Source organism: Electrophorus electricus, chromosome 7 (assembly GCF_013358815.1).
Source record: "Electrophorus electricus isolate fEleEle1 chromosome 7, fEleEle1.pri, whole genome shotgun sequence".
Taxonomy (NCBI): domain Eukaryota; kingdom Metazoa; phylum Chordata; class Actinopteri; order Gymnotiformes; family Gymnotidae; genus Electrophorus; species Electrophorus electricus.
The window spans coordinates 23,508,523-23,529,744 of NC_049541.1; the positions used below are offsets into that span (position 1 = coordinate 23,508,523).

A 21,222-nucleotide genomic window follows, 5' to 3' on the forward strand; every position below is an offset into this window, starting at 1 on the left:
CAACATTGTTTTAAACTACCTACAAGTCATACACTTAGTTATTTGATTTAAAGTTTTAATGTAGGTTAAATATTGAATTAACATTTAATAATGGTAATATTACATAACCTGCTACCGTTTATCAAAAAGCTTATAGCTAGTATAGAAAAATATGGGTATGAATATTTTGTTGAGTAAATTAGTGTTGTGATTGCTGTTGTGACAGATGTGCAGTGTTGCTGTAGATTAGCTCTAAACTATTCAAAGGTGTAATCTTTGAAGAACACACCCATGTCTTCAGGGACGGAGGAAATGTTTTAGCTGAATTTAACTAAACAGCATTTGATCGTGTGTCTGGAGACACAATTGCTAAAAGGCTGAGGGGGACAATAGCACAGCTTTATATAAATCACTGAAGCAGCTGCCACACCATAATTAAAAGTACAATGACCATACAGCATTCACTTACTTTAGTAGGTTAGACCACGTTCTAAAGATTTGTCCATAGTGCTTGTGTTGTGTGATTAAGATTTGTGGATTTGTTTATAGCTCAAAGAAAAATAAGATAACAATCCATGGCATTATCAATTAAAATAATTCTTTCCTTTTGTAGACTATACGAGTCCACAAGTAGACTAGTTATTGTAGGGCTAACATCAGCTATCTTATCAGGAGCATCAGTCTACTCTCATTTGACTTGATAGTGCTGCCACTTTTGCTGTTGGGATCGAACTGATTGAAATCAAACTGCTTTTTTGTGTGTGTATTAATTTTAGTTTAATGGGTCTCATCATTATACTTTTTTTTTTATACACACTCCCGAGGGTAGGTTAGCACCCCCACTTCCCAGCATGTCTTGACACCCATGCGAGGCAATAACATGAACGCCACTATTTGTGTATGTGTATATAAGGGATGTGTTCTCTTTAAATACATCTGTATTCCACACACCTTATATTCTAATATTAATATTAACTTGCAAACGTCTGGGAAAAAAAAAACGTTTTGATGAGTTGCACTTTTGGTCAAGGATTAAATCTGTCCAAGTGCCAAAGCAAACCTTGTGTGAAGTAGGCCACACGTCTACAGTACGGACCTCAGACATTTTGGTTCTGGTTACAGCCCTGAGCATTGGTCCTAGAATTTGATGGTAATGTCAATAATAACTTCTATTGCATTTTTTGTAAATTGTAACTATTCTATGTCCAGTGAGGTATTTGTCCTGGTTGTCCTTGTAGTTTTTGGGTCAAGTGAGGAAGGTGGTACACAGGAGGCAGTAATAGCACACATGAAAACAGTTTCACATCCCACATTTTATACTCATACCTTTCAGTGATCTGTGCTGTGTAGTGGTGGCTTTTTCTCTCGCTCTCGCTCTCTCGAACTGGCTTTGACAACCCACTGGCAGAGAAATTGGCATGTAAATGGGCTGCTGTTAACCACACATGGGTGCAACCAACTTTAATTCACTGGGGCCGTCTCTGGCCCCTGCTGGGCCATCACCCTGCTACCGTATTCATCCTCATCCTCATCCTGCACTCTCCTCTTCCTTCCCCACTATTTCTATCACCCTTTTCCATATTAAAACAGTTGGCATCAAACTTACATTTTCCACACCCATAAATTGATTATTTTGTAATCTTTATAAACAGCTTGTTTATGGTTATGCTGTCAATTCTTCATATACCGTTTTAATATATTACACTGGGAGTAGCTATTAGTTCTGCCTAAATGCAACTGTAATCTCTCTATCATGCCTGCCATTTGATCTCTCTATCATGCCTGCCATAGGTTGGGGACATTTTCAGGTAGTGAGGGCTGAATTTAATTTGAAACCGTCACTGGGCGCGGCCCTCCTCTCACTCTTCCTCGCCGTTGATCTCTCCTACTACTTCCCTTCATGGATAGAAATAAAGTGGCAATCCTAGGCATCCTTTTCCTGAGGTCATATGCTCAAACCAAATAAATGTGGTATGATGCCTCCTCTTGTTTGCGTGCACCTCTCTTGTTATTTCCTTGAGCTGTTTCAGAAGAAAGGTTTGATGGCACTGGCTAGGCCGTGCTGTCTAAATGGAACCCACACCATCTGGTTCTCTTTCTGTTATTCCTTAAGTATGATCCTCCATTTAGTAATTCTGCTGAGATCAGTGAGAATGAGCTATTTAAGGGTTGTAAAATGAAATGGTGTAGTTCAGTTCTCAACCCTCTGCCTGCCTTGCATTTTAAAATGTGTTGAGGTTTTTTTTGCCCTCTTATTAGGACAATTATCAACAAGGCTTCTGTATTTCAATGAGGTATCATCTCTTTTGAAGTTGGTATCTTAGTCGGTGAAAATAAGGTGTGGAAGTTGCGGTAAAAGCACCTTATCTAGCCTCGATTTTACCTCAGCCTTAGCAGTCACATCTGATTTATTATTTATATGCTTCTATTTTCCATCATTATCACATCTTTTTTTCTGTTATGCTAATGAAACGTGTCTTTACTTCCAAACACTACTTCCAAACTTCACAGCTTGCTTTAGGTTTATTACCCCACTTACATACATGACATGATGAGCATATTTGAGGCCTTGCTTACTGGTAATACAGTCGAGATGTCTGGAACCATGTAATCAGTTATTTGATCTAAAATATTACCATTTCCTAATCTTGGGATTATGACGGACTTGACACTTTTGATTTAATTATTGCAAGGCCTATTTTGTCTCCTTAGAAATGTATCAGGAATCAAGTATTCAGTGTTCTTTTCTGATGCAGAGAAGCTGATACATGAATGTATATCCTGGAGGTTAGACTCCTGTAATGCTCTGTTGGGTGGACTTACTAAAAAATATCCTGCAACTGCATTATGTCTCACATTGTGCCACAAAGTCTAATGACAACACATTTCTCTACATATATTACTCTGCTTTCAGAATTCTTACACTGGTTTACAATCGTTTTGAATTAATTTAAAAATCCCAATACTTTTATTATTATTATTATTATTATTATTATTATTATTATTTTACAAATGTAGGACTATGTTATGTCCACTGGTGTTTTTGGTGTGTTGTTTATCTGTTTTGTGTTTTCCAGATACTCACTCGATTTCAGATTCCAGTTTCATATCCTGTCTGTTTATTCCTATTTCCCCTGCACCTCTTCGTTGATGTCATCATCCCAGGATCATGCCCAGATTCCTCATCCAGATTCCTTCATCAGCCTTCATGTACTGAAAGCTGTTAGTGGCTGGAGAATTTGCATTTTGGGACATCATCGGAATTCAGAGGTTGGAAACCGTTGGCTTTTATGTGCACCACCCCCTTCAGACTGACGACTGGTAGAGCTCACACCAGAAGCCCACATTTGGGAATGGGCAGCCAGTCCCGATGGCTGGTAGGTGCTGGAGGAATGGGTAGCATGACTAGCTGCTCACTACCATGAATGATTCAAATCTCTTGTTTGCCTACTGTTACATACCTTTGCTTTGTTTTGAAAGCTCTCTTAGCTCGCTACCTCTTGGGTTTGATTGCCTGGTTGTTTTATATTACTTGCATACAAATCTGTCACTTGGAAATTGTCACTTGGAAATTCTATATATCATAGACGTAGCTGCAAATTGTTTTGAGACAATTTGATTACGACTGGGTACATCTGAACACCAAACCCTACCCCACTGATCTCCACAGTAATAACAGCCAAGAGGGACAGGAAGAGATAGCGATTATCTTAATACTATGAAATTTCTTCACGTACACCCCCAGACAGCATGGAGACAACAGAGATGCTTTGTTCTGAGCAGGATTTAAAGTGGCAGAGAACAAAAGGTAAAACCGTTTAGATCCTAATCAGTGTACGCGCTATTTTGCAGCATGCATTGTTAAAGGACTGCAGTGACAGAAATGGATCTTTATACATTTTATGTAATCTTCAGTGTGTTTCCATGTTTTTTCTGTCTTGACTAGTGTTTTCTGTGTCACAATAAATCAAGTCAAAAGATTTTACTGTACTGTTAATTCCTGATGAGGCAGGTCATGGCTATGGCGCCATCTAGTGGTGGTGACTTTTAATAAAGTTTTACATTTAATCCCTGCTACTACATTGAATAAGAGACATGTTAAACTATTAGAAAAACCAACTGGGACATCTCAGCATATTATATGCATGTAAATTTAAAAATTTTTATGCTTTCTCAGATGTCAACCCTGTTATGACTATCTGAAAGGAATAGGTTGCAATGAATTAATAGGATATTTCTTTAATGCACTTCATAAGTCACTAATAAATAACAACTGGTTTTGCAAAAAGTAAATATATTAAAACCTATTATAGTGTCTGTCTTTACATAAAGCAACACATACGCCAGCCTTCTTATTTGTTAAAGAAAATGAAGCAATATGATCAGATTTTAGAAAGAAATATGATTTATATATATATATATATATATATAATATTACAGGGTTGACAATGTCAACAGGGTTTATGTTTGTTGGAATTTTGTTTACTCTGATTTGAAATAATAGTGTTTTAAAGTATTTTGAAAAAAAACTCAGTTTAAAGGTTATGACCAAAAGAAATATGATACATTTTTGCAAGCAACAAATTTACTAAGGCTATCATCTTAGGCAATTATGAAATTCATAAGCAGCAATTTCACAAAATACTCTGCAGACAATTCATTAAACAATCATATTTCTAAAATATGTTAAAGTGTAACAATTTTAAATATTAAAATATATTTGAAAAATACAAATATTTTTATGTGTAAAATAGGAATTACTGATAGTTAGTGGCAGAAGGCGGGGAGAAACAGGTGTGGAGATGAAAGGATTCAGCTGCTGGATTGGTATTACACAACAGGGTTTCCCAGTTATATCCCTTGGGCATTTCTTCTCTGCAGCTCAAGAAGAGGCTGAAAACCTGCTAATGATATGACTCAGGTGTACTGAAGTATTAATCTGAAGACTGGGGTTGGGAAACACTGGTCTACAGCATTACAGCTAACCTTTATTAATTAGCTATAGCTTTAAAATATAATAGATATATTTATCCATGAAAGTGTCTAAGATTCAAGCACACATCAAAATTCATATATGCATGTTTTTGTAGCCATTCAGTATAGAATATAAACCAAAATAAATCAGAAGAAAGAAAGGTATGCAAGAGTGACACTAGTCATATCACCTAGTGCTTCCTTTAAGGGCTTATATTATGAAAAAAAATGTCCTTGTTTTTCTAAAATATGAGTTTGGTTTGTGTACAGTGGTGTTAAAAACATCCATGAAAACATGGAAAACTATATCTGAAAAAATGTATCTGCCCATTTATATATATATATATATATATATATATATATATATATATATATATATATATATATATATATATATATATATATATATATATATATCTGTCCATTTAACCTACTGCATTCATGCTGAGTTCATAAGGAGTGTTTAAGCCCAGACTGCTTTTTGAATGAAGCACACTACAGGACAGAGTTCAAGTTCAAGTTTGGTTTATTTGTCACATACATAGTCATACACAGTATAACTCGCAGTGAAATGGTTGAGAGTCAGACACAGAGAAGTTGGAAAAACGGTAGTGTAAAAAGTCTCAGAGTCCAACCTTGAATACCCTGCCTGAATTTCATGTTAAATGGGTTTTGTCTGTTGCAGTAATACTGGTGGATGCTGTGGCAGCCTTCATACAACACTCCTGCTGGGCAGCTCTCCATCTTCTAGGTTTCAGTCTCTCTCTCTCTCTCTCTCTCTCTCTCTCTCTCTCTCTCTCTCTCTCTCTCTCTCTGTTTATAAATGCTCTTATTTTTCCCTTCCTGCCTCCAGTTCACCCTCTTTTTTCAAATATCGATGCCTTCTCTCAGGGTCAGCATCCATACTTACCCAGATAGCTGAGTAGATGATTAGCGTACCAAATTACCATAGCTAGCTGGCTATGAAGCACATATTCCTATAAGATTTTAATAACAATTTCATACATTTTTGAATTTCACAAATCTTTTATTCTTTTCTGCATGATTTAGGTGTAACAGGGTTGACAGGTTCTGCTTGTCCTCATGTGTCATATGTACAAAAACGATTAAAAAGGTAACAGGGAAAAAGCTAACTTACCCTTTTTTTTTTTTTGGTATTTGCTCATTTTAACATAAAAACTGTTAGTTGTTTTCTGTTGATTAAGCTCAGGAACATGCAATTTGACTAGATTAGTGACATCTGAAAATTTTTGAATATCCAAAAAAATAAAAATAATCTAACATGATGAATGTCTTTGCTGACAAAGTGTAGAAACAGATTAGTGGTTGTTTTATGTATTTGCAAGCCACATAAGTGTGATTCCTTAAAATGTTCATGGGACAGAGAACGTCCTCAAATGCTGAAATGACCAGGAAACACAGGTGTGGGGAAGACAATGTTGGTTTCATCATCAGACCTCTTAGTAAGAGCGTGTTGGGGAGGTGGATTGTTCAGGTTGTGAAAGTGAAAATCCTCCCCCAGCATGAAGTGGACAAATAGATCAACCAGTTGATACACATGGCATGACTTCATTTTTGAACAGACGTGTAGTGTAAACGTTGAACGATAGGAGTGCTTAAGTGTGCTTAATTGTGCTTAAAGTGCTTAATTCATAATTTAGTAAATAAAAAGAGCACTAAAGGTAAATTCAGATTTGTTGTGCCAAAGCAAAAAGCAGCTTTGAAGAGTTTGTGTGGCGAGATGTGTATGTATGTAGGTGTAAGACACTGAACAATAGAACAAAATAGTATTATTTAAATTCACATAAAACTCTGAATTTAGATCTACAGTTCTTGTCATGCCATTCAAAGACTTGATCCTTTGTTTCTATGGCACCACAGTAGTGAGATAGGTGATGCTCTGGCTGTATCCCTCCATGCCAGTTGGTCCAGTGTGACACAGCCATCCCATTGGACCAAATCCAGAACCCAAAGAGTCGGCTCTGTCTAAGCCCCACCCACACAGGCCCAGAGACATTATTCCTTCTTAGTTCAGACTCCACCTCTTTCTGGTCAAGGTCAGACTCAATGCGTAGGAGACCAGTCCTGTTATTTTCCTTACAGTAGTCCAGAGCTCTCTCCCAGCTCATACTGTCATCACTGACGTGAATGGATGCTGAAAGAGACATAAACATCCCAGCCGAAGAGGATGGTTTAGAGTGACACCAGAGACATTTCTTTAGATAATATAATTATCTAGACTGCAGAGAACATTTTGTGTTAGTAAAATCACGACTTACTGCTGTAGCACAGAGCATATGCAGGATCATTACACTCTGCTGGAGACCATTCTTCTTTCACCAGTTCTACGCAGCTAAATGGCTGAGAGTTATTACCTCTCCAGTTCCTGTAGCCAGAGAGTCCTCCATCAGCCCACTCCCAGTCATCACACAGCAGGCCGATCCAGAAGGACATGATGCTGTTCTTTCCTTTCAGCTTCACCTCTTCATTTTGCTCCTGATCTTTAATGCTGACCAAATCCGTGTAGATTTCCCTGCAGTATTGCTGAGCATCATACCAGGCCATTTTCTCAAGCACTAAGTGATAACTGAGCATGGATCTAATACCATCTGTAGAGGTCAAAGGTATACACAGTCTATTCAGTTAAATTTGTAATGTTTATATGAGCAAACAATTTCTAGTTGACAGTTCCAGTCAGGTCACTAGTTACCGTATTTATAGCACATGAAATCTCTTTTCTCTGTGCATTCAAATGTCTCCCATCCACCATCAGCTTTCATGGCAACACAGTTGGCCCCTGTTCCACAGGTCATGTTCCCTGTCATGTTTCTGAATGTAACTGCATCACCATTAGACCATTTACAACTGGGCTGATTGCGATAGAGCCCAATCCAGGCAGTACTGGGATAGACCATCTTCGTCAGATTAACCAATACAGTGTTTTCTTCCTCACTGTGCACAGTGACCAGGTCAGTGTAGTTTCTTCTGCACACTGCCTGAGCCTCAGACTGAGTCAGACTCACATCCCCAATGATGTGGAATGTTCTGAGACGACTTCGGACTGCAGCAGAAACCACTGTTGCAGAAAAGAGTGCAGCAAAGGTTCTCTTGTTGGTTACTCACTACGTTATGATTAGAAGCCATCAGGCATGTTCTCTAGTGCTGTGGGAATGTGTTCTGATACCTGTGAGATTACTGCGGTAGCACAGAGCAGAATTAATATAACTATTGCATGGCACTGAGATCCATTTGCTTGTTTCTATGCATACACAGTCTGATTCTGATCGAGGCTGACCAGTCCCCCAGTTCCTGTAGGCAGAGAGTCCTCCATCAGCCCACTCCCAGTCATCACACAGCAGGCCGATCCAGAACGGCGTGATGCTTTTCTTCCCGTTCAGCATCACCTCCTCGTTTTGCTTCTGATTTCTAATGCTGACCAGATCAGTGTAGTTAACCCTGCAGTATCGCTGAGCATCATACCAGGCCATTTTCTCAAGCACTAAATGATAACTGTGGTACATACCTGCAGCCATAAAATGATTAGACAAAACTATCTTTAACTATATATTTAGAATAAAAGGTTAAATCAATAAAGTAGTCAATATAGTTCAAACATCTTTATAGTTACCTTGTTCATAGCACATAAAATGATTTGCCGCTGTGCACTGATACCAATCCCAGGCACCATCAGCCTTCATTACACAGCACATCTGTGTCACAAGGTTTTCTGTCATGTTTCTGAATGTAACTGCCTCACCATTAGACCATTTATAACTGGGGTGCTTGCGATAGAGCCCAATCCAGGCAGTACTGGGATAGACCGTCTTCGTCAGATTAGCCAGTACAGTGTTTTCTTCCTTATTGTACACAGTGACGAGGTCAGTGTAGTTTCTTTTGCACGCTGCCTGAGCCTCAGACTGAGTCAGATTCTCAGTCCCAATGATGTGGAATGTTCTGAGATGACTTTGCACTGCAGCAGACAAAAAGACTGCAGAAAAAAGTTCTCTTATTAGTTACTCACAGAACACTGAAGATATGATTAGAAGCAATCAGTTCTCTAGAGATGTGCCAATGTGTTAGCAAAGAGCAGAATAAGAGAATGAGAGAAGACATGCATTTGCAGTCCCTGAACAGTGGCCCCTTTTGACTAAGTTGAATAAAACTTTAAAAAGCATAAATAAACCTGCTTTGTAAAAACAAGTTCATTGTGAACTGTATTCTACCCTGGTTCTTCAATACACTTTGCCCTCTTAACAACATGACTGTTTTTTGTTGTTTTGATTCATATCAAAGCATTTTTGCTAACTCACTCATGCAAGCAGTGCAACAGCTATTAGTCTTAAGCTCTCAGGATTCAGGAGCCAGCTAACGCTCATCACTCATTCTTTTGACCTTTATCACTCAGGGAATGTTTATTAGGTTGCTAGGATCCTCTATTACAGTGCTACTAATAATGACAGTCTACCAATCACAAACATGCTATGCTGCTGTACCGGGTTCCATATATAATTCACAGTTATTTTGCCCAGGTTTGTGCACTTTTGCACCACACCCATTCCCATACATTACGCTCATACAGTCATGTCCTGTGTATTTATTGTATTATAGATTTTGCATTTGGCATTGAGCAAGTCTTTCTGTTTAAAAACCCAAACAAATACAGCTAGGAAAGCTTGCTTTCCAATTCTTTCCTGCAACCCTAAATTCCCATTTACCACAATCTATAAGTTGATTAACCTTGCGCCTCATGCCCCATCAGAACTCTTAAATGACAAATGTAATGAATTTGCTGACTTTTAGGTAGCAGAATATTTTCCATTAGGGGCAACAAAGTAAACAAATCTTGCCTCGCCCTCGAACGCCGTGTCCACGGTGATGAGAGCAGCACTATGTCAGTATTCTCACCAATTGCTTTTAAAAGCAACCTCCACCTTGATCCACTACTTTCTAGGATTTCCATCGAAAAAAAAAAAATGCTAAGGTGTGTGACATTCTCTCAACAGACAACAGGGAGAAACGAATCCATGCTTATGCGTCAGCTTGTCTGGACTGCTGTGACGTTCTTTTCTCTGGCCCACCTGAGAACTCTATCTCTAGCTCGCGGACAGTGCATAATGCTGTGATGAGAATCCTGACATGCAAAAGATTCAGCATATTTCAGCTTTTCTCGGACAGCTGCATTGGCTGCCTGTGTGTTTCAGAATTGATCATTAAGATACTCTTAATGACCTTCAAATGCCTCCATGACACTATACCACAGTGCATTGGCTATTAGGTATGACCTGCATGAGCTCTCAGATCTACTGACAGTAATATTAGTTATACTCAAGAGGTGAATTCCTTGCCAGTTTCCTTGCCTAATGACCTGATGCCTCTTACTGACCTAGATACATTTAAGAGAAGAGTTACAGGGTATTTAATGTATTGTCTTCTTCGACTTCTGTACTTTTTTTCTAATATTTTTTCTTCATAAAAAATCATCTTAATTTCATCTTAATTTATTCCAGTTTATTTTTTCTTTGCTTTTTCTGTTTTATTTTAATTTTTTTTTTCATTCTTTTTAAATTTATTTTATTCCTATTGTTTTTTTCTATTTTATTTTATAAAAATGTCAAAACCCCACTTAAAACATGCTATACAAATAAAGCTTAATATTATAATTAGTAATAGTTAGTAGTTGTAGTAGTAGTAGTAGTAGTAGTAGTAACAGTAGTAGTTTTAAGAAACTCAGTTTTGCTGCCTTAAATCCACCTTAAATATGCCTTAAATCTACATGGGTCATACACTTAATATTTAGAGCCAGCAGATTTTCAAAACTTATTATTAGTAGATTTGTACCTGAGAGGAGAAAGAGGAGGACATGGATGCTTGCCATGGCCACACGGAGTACTCACAACATCAAATTCCAAAGTGCAGTGAAATCCAACATCGGCTGTATCTGTCCGAGTCTGGGGAAGGACAATGATCACTGTCTGTTTTTACAGTGGTTAGCACAAATGGTATAACCAGCTTGGCTTAAAAAAAACAAACATGTAAATGTGTTCCTAACAGAAGAGCTATGTGTTGTCAACTGAATAACTAATAGCCAAGAATATTAAAAAACATTAACAGAGTTAGTTAAAGAAAAACATAGACGTATTCCACCAGTCTTACCCGAAAAGATGCTTAGTATTGAATGGAGTAGTATTCTTCAATTAAAGCCCTTTAAAAACATTCTGTTCATCCTGTTGACATTTAACAGGTGACATCAGAAAGGTCACATGTTTAAAGCAGAAATGAGACGATAGGTATCGAGTTTTAAGAGCTTGCACAGGACAATTGTTGCTAGCGCAAAGTAAAAAAAAAATTAAAAGGCAAGATATGTTATCACTTGTCATACACATTGGCAATTCAAAGTGTATAAAAAAGACACATAAAAGAAAATGACAGGTGTTGCCTAGAGACCATTTGGCCATTACAGACCTCGTGGATTAATGATTAAACTGAGACTTATGAATATGCTACTTCCACATGTAGGAGGACATAATCCTGATAGCAGAATCTATAATGAAAAGTAGTGTTTGCGTATCCTTTCAGTAGCCTATTGATCATTTTATCCTTATTAACAGAGGCAATGCACAATATAAATAATCCAAAGAGTTTCAATCATTTAAAGGCATTCAGTTTTAACAAATAACCAATACCACATATAAAGAACTGCTATGTAATAAAGGATAAACACATAAACAACACATTACACTTCAATACAGTACACTATAGTACTCACTCATCAGTCTGCATGAAGTTATAGGCTAGCGGTTCATCAAATGCTATAAATGTGTTGATTACCGCTTTCTTCTTATAGGAACCCATTAAAAAGCAAACTATGATAATGAATGTGTATACATGGATAGGAGGTTCATCAAATATATTTCACACCATGAGTTTCTATCTGTAGCCTCAACTAAAGTTATAATGAAAAGCTATGTCAAAATGACTTTTGGTAGAATGGGCAGCATTTTGTTTGACCTTTTTTTTTTGGAACCTCAAAGCATTTTTGACTACTACAAATACATTCACAACCCACTTCATTAGAAACATTTGTTTGTTAAAAACACCTTAAAGGCGTACAGTCACAGACTTGTCCGTTTGTTGTTTGTTGTTTCTTACGTGCTGGATGGATGGATATTTTGGCATGGCAGAAAAAAATTAACAGCTGAATTTAACACATCCAACGGATTCATTAACATTATTTTTAAAGACATTCGTGATTTGCATTATTCAAATCCATCGATGACTAGCAGTTACGTGATGTTCTCTGTGAGCAGGTCTTGTTTCTTTTAGAAACATTTGCGTATTGTTTGCCTATCAGCAGTTTCTTCCTTTATACTGACTTCATTTCATGGCTCTGATATGTAATAAAATGTAAAACTCTTTTCATGGTTTTGCATTATATAAAGGACACACACATTATCATTAAGGACTGTGTTAAGAGGAGTATTGTTAACAGGAGTATTGTCTTTCCCCTTCAGTCAAAGAATAGGATAGATCTACTCTGATCCAGTACAGTTTGTCAGTGTGATTCAGGGTTAAATCAACATAGAGTTGAATTTCTGTTGAAGTGCTGTCAAATTTGCAAAATGCCATTAACTTACTTTTTTTCATTTCCCAAAGTCATCTCACATACTGTTTATAATGACATATTTCAATCATACCTCAATATATCAATTGAATTAACTTAGTTAAACAATACATGCAGAAATAGAATTTAATATAATTGGTGTAATTTCATATGATAGATGTGTCTGTTCTGTAAAATATACCTATCAGAACATTAAACATTACTCAGGACAACAGTGTAAATTAGACTACTAACAGTTTTGTTCTATCCTTAGTATTATTATATATAGGCTACTTAATGTTTCTATTGTAAAGCATTTATTATTTTTGTTAAAACAATAAAAACAGCAAGCTTTGCTAAATGTGTGTTTAATGTTCTATCCTTTCATGGCTTTATATGTGATGGCTGGCTCCTGATTCACTACATGTTCATAAGAGAAAATACTCTAATTTGTCAACTTTGAAATAATGCAATTATTAAGAGGTCATACAGTTTTGAGACATTTGACATTTAAGTGATATTGTTCATGGGTGTACGCTCTTCTGTTATATACTGTATTAAAACAAGGTGGTTAGTTTGGTGTTGCATCACTTTAATTCAGAAAAGTTTAAATTTACACTCATCGGACACAAAGTGTTGGGATGTGTGGTGTGTAGGTATGTATGTGAATGACTGAAGAAGACTGCTGGGTTATTTCACTTCACATAAAGCTCTGAGTTCAAATGTACAGTCCTTGTCACACCACTCATAGCTTTGTTTTGTGTTTCTGTGGCACTGAAGTAGTGAGACAGGTGATGCTCGGGCTGTCTCGCTCCATGATTGGGCATGAATGGGTCAACACAGTTGGCTGGGAAACCCAGCAAGGAATGCGGTGGAGTCTCAATCAGGGTGGAACTCCTGGCAGTGGATTTGGAACACACACACAAACACACACACACACACACACACACACACACACACACACACACACACACACACACACACACACACACACATCTTTCCGTAACTCCCACAGTCCAAAAACATGGAGGTTAGGTTGACTGGATACTCTAAATTGTCCTGTGTGTATGTGTATATATATATATATATATATATATATATATATATATATATATATATATATATATATATATATATATATATATATATATATATATATATATACACATACACACAGGACAATTTAGAGTATATATATATATATATATATATATATATATATATATATATATATATATATATATATATATATATATAAATGTGTGTGAATGTATACATGTCCAGTGATGGTTGGTGCTCTGTGTGTGTGTCCAGTGATGGTTGGTGCTGTGTGTGTGTGTGTAGTGATGGTTGGTGCTCTGTGTGTGTGTCCAGTGATGGTTGGTGCTCTGTGTGTGTGTCCAGTGATGGTTGGTGCTCTGTGTGTGTGTCCAGTGATGGTTGGTGCTCTGTGTGTATGTCCAGTGATGGTTGGTGCTCTGTGTGTGTGTCCAGTGATGGTTGGTGCTCTGTGTGTGTGTCCAGTGATGGTTGGTGCTCTGTGTGTGTGTCCAGTGATGGTTGGTGCTCTGTGTGTGTGTCCAGTGATGGTTGGTGCTCTGTGTGTGTGTCCAGTGATGGTTGGTGCTCTGTGTGTGTGTCCAGTGATGGTTGGTGCTCTGTGTGTGTGTCCAGAGATGGTTGGTGCTGTGTGTGTGTGTCCAGTGATGGTTGGTGCTCTGTGTGTGTGTCCAGAGATGGTTGGTGCTCTGTGTGTGTGTCCAGAGATGGTTGGTGCTCTGTGTGTGTGTCCAGAGATGGTTGGTGCTCTGTATGTATGTCCAGAGATGGTTGGTGCTGTGTGTGTGTGTCCAGAGATGGTTGGTGCTCTGTGTGTGTGTCCAGAGATGGTTGGTGCTCTGTCCTGGTCTCAACCTCCTCCCCTTCCCCTGCAGCCGATGCAGTACCCCCGGGGGCTGTGGTTTCTGATTGAGAGTATGCTGTGCAAAAATTGGTTGCCACTTGTGTGTGTCAAATGCTGATATGCTTGTAAAGCATACTTGAATTTGAGAAAGGTGCTATATAAATGTAACTAATAATAATAATAATAATAATAATAATAATAACAGATGGTGCAGTGTGACACAGCCATCTCATTGGACCAAATCCAGAACTCAAAGAGTAGGCTCTGTCTAAGCCCCACCCACACAGGCCCACTTTTTTCTGGTAGAGGTCAGACTCAATGCGTAGGAGACCAGTCTTGTTACCTTCCTTACTGTAGTCCAGAGCTCTCTCCCAGCTCATACTGCCATGGATAAACATAAACATCCCAGCAGAAGAGGATGGTTTAGAGTGACACCAGAGATAGTTCTTTAGATAATATAATTATCTAGACTGCAGAGAACATTTTGTGTTAGTAAAATCACGACTTACTGCTGTAGCACAGAGCATATGCAGGATCATTACACTCTGCTGGAGACCATTCTTCTTTCACCAGTTCTACGCAGCTAAATGGCTGAGAGTTATCACCTCCCCAGTTCCTGTAGCCAGAGAGTCCTCCATCAGCCCACTCCCAGACATCACACAGCAGGCCGATCCAGAAGGACATGATGCTGTTCTTTCCTTTCAGCTTCACCTCTTCATTTTGCTCCTGATCTTTAATGCTGACCAGATCCGTGTAGATTTCCCTGCAGTATTGCTGAGCATCATACCAGGCCATTTTCTCAAGCACTACATGATAACTGAGGGAAGTGATAATATAGACTTGTTATTCACCTGTAACCATGGTTATGGGTGTAATTGATATCAGTACCAAATATCAGATGCATTCAAATACATTGATATCAGATGCGTTCATCAATAGTGACCTTCTTTATAACACAAAATAATTTTTGTTTGTGTTACTGTGCCATGTCTCATTCTCCTGCCATGTTTCTGAATGTAACTTCATTACTATTTACAACTGGGCTGGTTGCGATAGAGGCCAATGCAACCATATTAGTCAGATTAGTCACTACGGTGATTAGAGCAAACGAGATATGTAAAATCTGCCAGGATTAATCATTACCACTAGAGGGAAGTAATGAGTCAAGTATGGCAAGAGCAAACATAAATCTTACCAGTCCATTACTAGTCCATTTCCATAAATTCACTGCATTATTGGCAAGTGCTTTTTATTCATTTATTTATTGCTGCTTTAAAAATGTAGCATTAAACATTCAGTTTCAGCCTTAAACGTGTTGCACATCCTAAATTGATAACATTGAGAAAAAATAACGTTAATCCGTATGCCACATACACTGGAAGCTGAAAGCAGTTGGTATCCAGACATTTTTGACTTTGCAAGACTTATTTATCCTACCAGAAACTAATCATCAAATATGCATAAGCATATTAAATCATGAATTCATATTGATCATGTTCAGATCTAACAGGTTTTTTCAACCTTATTGATTATTAGTAGATATTTACGTGAGAGGAGAATAAGAAGGACAGAGATAGTTTCCATTGTAATACCAAAAACTCACTAGTGCTGAGTTGGAGTCCTGTATGGTTAAAATATCAGATCGCAATACACTGTTCTAATCTGCAGACATACACATTGGACACTATGTATTTAGTATGATTACAAACATGCACCAAAACCAATTCTGTAGAAAAACATTGCAATCACAGCAAAAAATAAATAAAAATAAAAAAGTGTCAAATGGCAGCTAGCTATATATTGTCAAGTATAAAGACATTTCTCTGTTAATAACTATTCAGTGATATAGAAATAATTAATAAACACATGATGAGGTGTTTATTGTTGAATGGAGTAGAATTTTTAAATCACAGACAGCTCTCATTGTGGTGATGTTACATTGTGAGGTTTAATGTAAAGAGCTCATGAGCATATATGCCAAGATGAAACTCAAAAAGGCTTTAATCTGAATGAGAGTTACATTTCAGGATGAAGTGAGCGAAGAAAAAGCGTTGTAAAGCCAATTATGGCAAAGCCATACCAAGGCCAAAAGAGAAACCTCTGCGCATAATCTAAGAATTTGCAAACGCAGTACATAAAGACACACACTGTTCTATAAAACTAGTGGTTATACAGACCTATTGGAGACTGATGGTTCTACAGATACTATTAGGGACTGATGCATTTAAATTTATTATTAGGAACTGATGGTTTTTCAGATACTATTAGAGACTGAAGAGTATGAAAAGCTGCTTGCTGAAATGATACTCAGCTGCATGACCCAGTCACTGTAATGATGCCTTGGAACAGAAAATGTTCACAATGACTTTATTAACTGGATAAATGTGTAAAACATCACAACTGCAATTCACTGTCACTTACATTCCACAAGTAAAAATAAGCTTTATTCATTGTTGCATTTTAATGCCATCCTGACTGTCATATCACCACAACAGACGTTACAGTTCACTTCATTTAACAGACCCACACCTGGATCTGTCTCTACCCTTTTACTTAGCTAAATAGGTTTTTGATGTGATTAATAATTTACAAACCCTGTTTACAACTGTACTCATAGCTCTTTTCTGAGAAGCATGTGTGGTGGAATTTTGAATAAACAGCAAGTCAGATGTGATTAAAAGAGTAATTTATTATAAAGAATTGAAAAAATGTAGCTACATGAGAGATAATGCCTACAGCAAAAGCTCTAAAGGAGTAGACTGACTCTGCTCCTTACATCTAAACCTCACATCCAGGGAGGGGTGCTCTGTCATCCCGTTTACCCATTTCCTGCTCCTTATTGCGATGAACATTCTTGCACATACCAGGACACTCACCAGGATGGACACAGTTTGCAAGATAAGTCTAATCCCTCTTTTACGACACATGCAGGTCACGAAGCAACATTTCAACAGTCGTTTTGTTCACACAATATACAGAGACAGAGTGTGGGTACAGTGGGTATGGTGTACCCAAGTGGCTCTTTCGTTGGTTTTGACAGCAGTGTTGGTCGTCAGTAGCACTTGGAATGGCCCTCTCCACCTGGGTTGACTCCACCGCTTCCTTCTGAAGTATTTGATCAGCACCCAATCGCCTGGCTGATGCGTATGGAGGGGAGTATTCGTCACCTCAGGAAGGACTGCCTTCACCTGCTTAGACACATGGGAGAGAGATTTGTACAGAGACACACAATACTGCAAAAGTGACTCATTGATCAGGTTAGTGTCCCAGTCGGGCGGTCCCACCCCTATGTTGGGAGGCCGTCCAAACACTATCTCAAAGGCTGATAAGCCTGTTCGTGCCTGCGGCCTGGTTCGACATTGCCACATGACTAGGGGGAGGCATTTGACCCAATTCATGCCTGTTTCCTGCATCATTTTAGCTAATCCCCCTTTAATGGTTCCATTTGCCCTTTCTACCGCCCCTGCGCTAGCAAGGTGATAGCTGCAGTGTTTTCTCATATCCACTCCTAGGTATTTAGTCAGAGCTTTTAACCCTTCGTGTACGAAGGGTGTTCCGTTGTCACTGGACACTCGTTGCGGCAACCCCCACCAGGGAATAATTTCTCTCAGTAGCACTTTTGCTACTGCATCACTATAATGTTTTCCCATTGGGAAGGCCTCCACCCATTTACTAAACATGCACACACACACAAGCATGTATCTCTTCCCTTCTGCTGGTGTTAGTTCTACAAAATCTATTTGCCAATGTTGAAATGGTTCACTAGGCGGCGGGTGTCCGGCGGGTGCATGTTTGGTATGATTGTCTCCATGCGCTGTATTTTGTGCACATACCAGGCATCGGGAACAAAAATTTTGGGTGTGTGTGTTTATTCCCGGTGCATACCAATGTCTCGTTGTACTCTCCACTATCCCCCCTTTGCGCATGTGACTCCTCCCATGAGGAATCTCAATTAGTCTATTCATATAAGCTGTGGGGAAACATGGTTTGTTCATATCTGGGTGTACCCATATCCCGCCTATTTGTTTACACCCCCTTTTTCCATTTCGCATAATCCTGTGGAATGGCTTGTCTTTGGATATCTTTGGTAGTTATTCTGGTTTCAGTATCTGCTTGTGCCATTTGTGGTTTGAGTGGCTGTGAGTTGAGCCACTTTATCCGCATGAGCATTTCCTTGCGACACAGCGTCATCCGCCTGTGTGCGGCACACTTCATAATTACTACTTCCTTTGGCAGTTGGATTGCTTCCAATAGTTCTGCTACCAGGCGGTGATTTTTTATCTTTGCTCCTGAGCTGGTGAGAAAGTTGCAATGTTTCCAAATGGCCCTAAAGTCATGTGCCACTCCCCAAGCATATCTGGAATCAGTCCAAACATTCACAGTTTTATCTTGTGCTAGCTTACATGCTAGTGGTTCTGCTTTCACCACTTCTGTGTGTGACACGACGGCATATGCTGCTCGATTAGTGCCTTGAGAGTCACGTTTGGCTGAGCCATCCAGAAACAACTCCAAGTCCGCATTAAGTATCGGTTCCTCCTTTAAATCTATTCTGGGAGATGTTGCAATTTCTAACACTTGTTGGCAGTCATGGGGCTCCCCCTCCTCCTCTGTAGGCAGTAGAGTGGAGGGGTTCAAGGTTGTGCATCGTTTCACAGTAACGTTTGGCATGTCCAATAAAGCAGTGTGGTGCCTGAGCCATCGCTGAGTGGATAAATGTGCCACCTTTTGGTCTTGCAATATTCGCAATACTGCATGGGGAACGTGTAGGGTCAGATTAGCATACCCTACTATGTCTCTGGATGCTACTAGGGCCTTTTCTGCTGCAGCTACTGCTCTTATACACAATGGCAGGCCTGCTGCAACTGCATCCAGCTTTCCTGAGAAATAGGCTACTGGCCTCTGTTTGTCCCCATGTTTTTGCGTTAAAACGCTTGTCATGTATTGTCCTTTCACATCCACTGTCTGTTCGAATGATTTACTGAGGTCTGGGATGCCTAAGGCGGGCATGACCTGTAATAATTGCTTCAATGCTGTAAAGGCTGCTTCAGCTTCTGGCGTCCACTCTAACTGAGAGGAATTCGACCCCTTGGTCGGTATTATATTCCTGAGTGGCCCCTCATGCTCTGCATAAGATGGTATGAACGTTCTACAATAGGAGCACATGCCTAAAAAGGACAGCAGCTGTTTTTTCGTCGTAGGCTTCGGTATAGTCAAAATAGCATTCACTCGGTCTTTAGTCAGCATGCGCATTTGTTCGGTAATGTCATGTCCTAGAAAGTGCACTTGCTGCTTGCAAAACTGTAATTTAGATTTGGATGCCTTGTGGCCTTCCCCTGCTAAATGATGTAGCAGTGCCACCGTGGCTCGTTTACACGCTTCTCGTGTTTTTCCACAAATTAGGAGATCATCAACATATTGCAGTGGAACTGTTCCTTCAGAGAGCTCCAAAGCCTCTAGGCTTCGGTGTAGGGCGGCATTGTAAATAGTTGGTGATTCACCATACCCCTGACACAACCTCGTGAATGTGTATGGCTTTCCTTCAAAGGTGAACGCAAACCAAAATTGGCTATCCTTGTGCACAGGTACACTGAAAAAAGCATTGGGCAAATCGACTACACTGAACCACTTGCTGTCTGGTGGGATCTGAGAGAGAATGGTGTGCGGATTTGGAACTTCTGGGGCTCTAGGGTGTACTGCCGCGTTGACAGCCTGCAAATCCTGCACAAATCTCCATTCATCTTTCCCTGGTTTCTTGACTGGGAAGATTGGAGTACGTACCGGTGAGTCTGGGCATGGCACGATTACTCCTGCTTGCTTTAATGATTGGAACACAGGCCTAAAACCCTCTGCTGCCTCTGGTTTCAGAGGGTATTGGTGTTGGTGTGGTCTATAATCAGATTTTGGGGTGATGTGGACACCCCAAGGCTCGCATCCTTTTATTAAGCCCACATCATTTTTTCCCTGTGCCCATAACACTGCAGGAACTGTTTTCAGTTCCTCCTCCTCTTCCTCTGAGAGGGTAACAGAGGCTGCCATAATCGTCATATTTGGACTCACAAGCTCGACCCCGCTTTTGCAATTTAACCTATACTGGGCTGGCATTTTCTACGCTCTTATGCTCGAGCTGTACATAATTTCACACTGGGGTTCCTTTACCCAGTCAGTTGCGCTCAACACGCGTTTAGTCCATAATCCTACTCTCTGCCAGTCTGGGTCGGCATGTGCGCTAGCCAGCAACACACGAGGCGCCGCATGCGAGACGGAATATAAAGATTTCTGTTTAGCCGAGAGCTGCACCACTCCCGCAGCCCACTCGCAGTCCCACGCTATAGCTGTGATAATCAAACTGTCGCTGCCCCCCCAAGTCAAATTTCTGCTCAAAATCAACATCTGGTCCCTCATGGACCTCCATCGTACAGTGAATAGAGTCACTTTGTTTAACCGTCAGCTCACCAGGTAGCGTGTTAGTAACTTCAGTCATAAAATGTATTAGTACTTCCTCAGCAGTGCACTGCAATTCATAAACATACAAAGGGACCCCCACTTCTAACTGAACTCCCTGTGTGGGTGTTTCTCACGTGACAAATAACCCCTCTGGGTTGCTGCTAATTGTGCATCCAAGTTTACACATTAGGTCTCTAGCTAACAAATTAATTGGGCATGTTTCTGACACCAAAAAGCTATGTTTGAATTGACTATTTCCTAAGCTACATTGGAGAGGCTCGGACATCCTTTCAATGATGGGATGGCCTCCCACTCCAATTAC

The 21,222-nt window shown here is 39.4% G+C and overlaps 1 protein-coding gene across 1 annotated transcript; it reads right to left on the reverse strand.

The window, feature by feature from the left end:
- Positions 1-6,326: 6,326 nt before the first annotated feature.
- LOC113578981 (snaclec convulxin subunit beta-like) lies at positions 6,327-7,548 on the reverse strand. The gene is made up of 3 exons (XM_035528560.1): positions 7,233-7,548; positions 6,951-7,108; positions 6,327-6,353 (listed from the first exon to the last, which is right to left on the reverse strand). Exons 1-3 carry the CDS (start codon positions 7,546-7,548, stop codon positions 6,327-6,329), a joined length of 501 nt encoding a protein of 166 aa, XP_035384453.1.
- Positions 7,549-21,222: the final 13,674 nt, after the last annotated feature.